The sequence below is a fragment of the Penaeus chinensis genome, chromosome 26 (assembly GCF_019202785.1).
Source record: "Penaeus chinensis breed Huanghai No. 1 chromosome 26, ASM1920278v2, whole genome shotgun sequence".
Taxonomy (NCBI): domain Eukaryota; kingdom Metazoa; phylum Arthropoda; class Malacostraca; order Decapoda; family Penaeidae; genus Penaeus; species Penaeus chinensis.
This window is the reverse complement of record NC_061844.1, coordinates 4,436,298-4,441,869: the sequence shown is the minus strand read 5'-3', so window position 1 is coordinate 4,441,869 and position 5,572 is coordinate 4,436,298. Positions and strand designations below refer to the sequence as shown.

At 42.6% G+C, this 5,572-nt stretch overlaps 1 protein-coding gene across 1 annotated transcript in view; it reads left to right on the top strand.

Moving 5' to 3' along the window:
* Window positions 1-832: 832 nt before the first annotated feature.
* Window positions 833-5,572, top strand: part of LOC125039193 (glutamate receptor ionotropic, kainate 2-like) — a gene marked incomplete at its 5' end in the record, with an annotated part of 77,309 nt that continues 72,569 nt past the window's right edge. Inside the window, 2 exons of the mRNA XM_047632975.1 lie at window positions 833-1,084; window positions 4,580-4,756. Coding sequence (XP_047488931.1) covers window positions 833-1,084; window positions 4,580-4,756 — 429 coding nt within the window. The remainder of the gene's footprint in view (window positions 1,085-4,579; window positions 4,757-5,572) is intronic.

Here is a 5,572-nt window from a genome sequence, read left to right as displayed (position 1 = left end):
TTTTCATGTGGGCGCAAAATGTGTTTTTGTTTTTCATGTGTGCGCAAAATGTGTTTTTGTTTTTCATGTGTGCGCAAAATGTGTTTTTGTTTTTCATGTGTGTGCAAAATGTGTTTTTGTTTTTCATGTGTGCGCCAAATGTGTTTTTGTTTTTCATGTGTGCATACATTTTTTTTTTTTTTTTCGAACGTTACGTAAATGTGTTCTTGACGTTCACGTTTGCGTAAAATATATTCTTGTTCCCGGGTACATAAACTGTACTTTTGTTGAAGAGTCATGTGTACGTAAAATGTGTTCTTGTTTTTCATGTGTGCGTAAAGTATGTTCTTGTAAAATTTATTGTTGTTCACTTGTAATTTCGTCGTTCAGGTGCGTGTAGAATGTGTTCTTGTTTTTTCGTGTGTATTCTGTTCTTGTATAAGTTATATATGTATATATATACATATATATAAGTACACTCCAAACACACACACCACACCCCCACACACACACACACACACACACACACACACACACACACACACACACACACACACGTACGCACAGACACACACACACACACACACACATATATATATATATATATATATATATATATATATATATATGTGTGTGTGTGTGTTGTGTGTATACATATACATACATTTGTATATAATATATTCATACATATATATACACACATTTGTGTATATATAAATATATATTATCATATAAATATAATGTATGTGTATATATATATCTTATCGTTATCTCCCCTTCCCCCTCTACCACCTACACATAAAATCAATAACATCCTTTTCTCCCCTCTCTTTCTCTCCCCGTTCTCCCCTTCCCAAATAAACCCCCCAAATCTCACCAACCTCAGGAAAAGCCTTACGTCATGATGCACAAGAGCTCCAACTTTTCCGGCAACGCTCGCTTCTATGGTTACTGCATTGACATCCTCGAGCGCGTGGCAGGCATGGTAGGATTCAATTACGAGATCGAGGTGGAGGAGAGCGGTCGTTATGGCAACTACAACCACACGACCGGCGAGTGGGATGGCCTCGTTAGGGTCGTGGCCGACAAGGTAGTTTTGAGATTGGTAGCTCGCAGGGTCGTTCAGAGAGACGTAAGACCTTGTTTGAGGGTCGTTTGTTTGATAAAAGGTAGTTGAAAGACGAGAATGGGTAGTTCACAGATCATGAGGACGTAAGTGGCCTGTTTGGGGTCGTTCTTAACAAGGTAGTTTAAACCAGACTGGTAGTTCGCAGGCACGACAACGTAAAACGGCCTCGTGAGGGTCGTTGTAGGCAAGGTAGATTAAACACGAGAAACTGGTAGACTCGAGATGATTGGTAGTTCGAGTAAACGTTTCTCTCCCACGCTAACGTTTCCCCCGCCATTGCTGCAAACGTTTATGGCGTATGTCTGCGGTATAAAAAAATAAAAATAAATAAATAAATAAATAAAAGTGATTAGTAGTAATTGATGTAGATGGTTGGTGATCGTAGTTGCGGAGAGGAAGGCAGTAACTGTACCTTAGCGCTTGGAAGAAGTATCTTTAATCAGTTTTAATCAGTATAGTAATTATGATAATTTGATATGGGCGATGGCGAGGCGGAGATTTTGCCGTTGCGAGGTAAGTAATTCAAAGCTGTTGGGATATATATGTGAGTGTGTGTGGTGTCTGTGTGTGTATGTGTGTGTTTATGTACGAGCATGTGTGTATGTGTGTGTATGTGTGTCTGTCTGTCTGAGTGTGTGTTCATCCAATAAGACATCAGAAGCTTCTTCTGTCAACCTAAATCTTCGAAACCTCCTCTTAAATCCACCTCACCCGTAAAATAGAAAAAAAAAAGAATCTCACACAAAATAAAAATAAAGGAAAGAATCCTCCATTTCCTCCTCATAGTAACCAGTAGGCTTGAGCATCGAAGCTTCTCGTAACTCTAGCCACTTCGTAGTCACGTCACAATAAAACCGAAATCACACACACATCCCGCGAAATAAGAGAGAAAAAAGAAAGAAACGAGGATAAAAGTGGGGGAAAAAAGGGGTAGTGGAAAAGAGATAGACAAAAAAAGAGTGAAAAAAGATAGAAAAGGGAGGGAGAGAGAAGGAAGATTATGAATCCCAAACACATTTCACGGAAAGAAAAAAAAAAAAAGAAAGAAGAAAAAAAAAAAACATGATAAAAAATGGGAAAAATCGGAAGAAAATAAGATAAAACGGCACAAGAGAAAGAGTTTGAAAATACGATACGAACCTAAAATCATTAACAAGCCTTTTAACGGACGTGGCGCGGAGGTTTAACAGATGGCGCTAGCATTTACCGTTTTCAGGAGACATTGATGGGAAAGTATCGCGGTTGTAAATTTTATCAAAGCAAGGAAGCTACGCCGTTACAAGATGTTCTGGAGCATCGACGAGTGTCTGTTCTTGTTTTTTGCTGTTGCTGTTGTATTTGTTTATTTTTATTTGTTATTTACGCTCGATGTTATTTTTTTCCCTTCAGCTTTCTTTTCTTTTTTTTTTTCTTTTATTGAAAATATTTGTTGAGAAATTTAGAAACGAATTTTTTTTTTTTTTTTTTGAGGGGGGGGGGGGGAGGGATCGACGAAATGTGAAAATGTAAAAAAGGGAATGGGGAGGAAAGGGGGGAGGGGGAATGAAAAAGAAATAACAAAAAAGAAAACAAAGAAAAACAAATCAATAAACTCGCTTCTTAAAACTTCGCGGATTTATAGTAAAAAAAATAAATAAAAAATAAAAAAGTATATATGTCAAATGAAATAGAATAGGAGATACAAAAGGGAAAGGTATAAACATTAATTCGCGTACATTCATACATAATTCTCGCACGTGTCAAAATTTCATGCAAAACCCTCATTAGATTGGACAGCTATACCGAATAGAAAAAAAAAAATAAATGCACATGTATTGGAGTGAAACCTCTCTCTTAAAAAAAAAAAAAAAAAAAAAAAAAAAAAAAAATTCTTTATTTTTTTAATTATTTTAATTTATTTACTTTTTAATATTTATTCGTTTATTTATTTTCATCTTTATTTTCTGATAATTCATCACATCATATTACATTATCATTGGGATCTTTTCCTGATTAATCCTTTTAGAAGTATCCTGTATGATGCAGCTATTTATATTTGAAAAGGCACTGTATAATGCAATACAAGTGCAGTAGGATGCAATGCTGTATAGTGCAATGTAGTACACAAACATTATAAAACAAAGGATATAAATACGTATATTCGCTCCACGTACGTTACAACACAGACAGAGACATAGACACACAGACACACACAGACACAGAGATAGACACATACGGACACAGAGATAGACACACCCGGACACAGAGATAGACACACACGGACAAAGAGATAGACACACACACACACACACACACACACACACACACACACACACACACACACACACACACACACACACACACACACACACACACACACACCCGCACGCAATACAGAGCCAACAATACTAGACAATACGGTGCCAATTGAACACAGTACAGCACAGACGCAATATAATACAAAGGGATACAGAACCAACAGAGTGCGAATGAATACAAAAAAAAAGCAATACAATCCAATACAATATATAGAACTGCAGCACAATACGATACAGAAGCGGTTTAATACAATATATACAATGCGATACAACATATATAGATCGAGTGGTATGCTATGCCCTTAATTCAAACGCTTTTGTGTTTTGCTTCTACCCCCTTCCTTCCTCTCCTCATTTTCCCGTTTCCCTTTCCCTATTTTCCTCCCATAAATCCTCGGTTTTTTTCTCGTTTCCCATCTTCCTCTTCTTCTCCTTATCTTTATTCGTTTTTTTTATGTCCTCTTTCCCTTTCGTATTTAATGTTTGTTGTTCGTGTTTATTTTCTACGTTTTTTTTTTTTTTTTTCCTTTTCGTTGTATTTTCATTTTTTTATTTTTTTGTGTATATGTAATTGTTTTTCTCTCGTTTTTTTTTTACTATTCCTCTTTACGTCTATTTCCTTCCTCTGTAACTCCGAATATTTCTGCTTTTGTTGTTCCTTCTCTCCCTTTTCCCTCCCTCCCCTCCTTCCCATCCCCCTCCCTCACTCTCCCATCACTCCCTTCCCCCCCACCCTCTTCCCATCACACCCCCTTCCCTCCTCCCTTCCTCTCCACCCTCTCCACCTCTCCCCATCACTCCCTTCCCCCCCACCCTCTTCCCATCACACCCCCTTCCCTCCTCCCTTCCTCTCCCACCCTCTTCCCACCCTCTCCCCATCACTCCCTTCCCCCCCACCCTCTTCCCATCACACCCCCTTCCCTCCTCCCTTCCTCTCCCACCCTCTTCCCACCCTCTCCCCATCACTCCCTTCCCCTCCACCCTCTTCCATCACACCCCCTTCCCCCCGTCCCCCTCCCCCTACCCTCTCCCCACCACAACCTTCCCCCCTGTCCCCTCCCACCCCCTTTCCCTCCCCCCCAACCTCCCTCTCCTCTCCCCTTCCTCCCCTCCTCCCCTGACACACACCCCCCAAAACGACCCCAGGAAACGCCCTTCGTCATGCTCAAAGAAGGGCAACAACGCGACGGGGAACGGCCGCTACGTCGGCTTCTGCGTCGACCTCCTGCGCCACGTGTCGATGATGGCCGGATTCGACTACGAAATCGTGCTCTCCGGCGACGGCGTCTACGGCCTGATCGACACCGAGACGGGCGAGTGGAACGGCCTCGTCAGGGGGCTCATCGACAGGGTAAGGTTCGGGTGGGGGAGTGGGGAGGGAGGGTTTGGGGAGGAGAAGGTGGGAGAGGGGAGGGGTTGGGGAGTGGGGAGGGTGGGGAGGAGATTGTGGGGAAGGGGAGGGGTTGGGGAGGGTTGGGGAGGAGAAGGAGGGGAAGGGAGGGATTGGGGAGGAAATTGTAGGGAAGGGAGGGGTTTGGGAGGAGAAGGTGGGGAAGGGAGAAGGTGGGGAGAGGTGTGGGGAAGAGAAGGTAGGGAGGGGTGTTGGGTTGGGGGAGTCGGGGTGAGGTAGGGTTGTGGGGATGGGGAAGAGACGTTGGGGAGGGAAGTGGTGAAGCGAAGTTGGGGAGGGTTGTGGGGAAGAGACGTTGGGGAAGGGTGTCGGGTGGGGTAGGGTGAGATTGGGGATCATGACGGTAGTAAGGGATTGGGGAATGGGGGTGGGGGAAGTAGTAGGGTGAGGCAGGGAATAGGATGGGGAAGGGAAGGAGAGGGTGAGGCTTTTAGGGGGGGGGGGGGCAGGTAGAGTCGTGATTAGGGTAAGGGAGGAGTTGGGGAAAAGTGTAGGGGAAGGAGAGGGTAAGCTTGGATTCGGGTGCGGATGGGAATTAGGTAGAATTGGGTAGAATGGGTAAGGTGGGGAGGCAGGATGGGGAAGTTGGGGATGAGATGGGGTAAGGGGAGGAGAGAGGAACAGGTATTTATGAGGAATATAAATTTATGAGGAATGGGAATTTATGAGGAATAGAAATTTAAGAGGAATGGGAATTTATGAGGGATAGGAATTTATGAGGAATGGGAATTTATGAGGAATATGAATTTATTATTT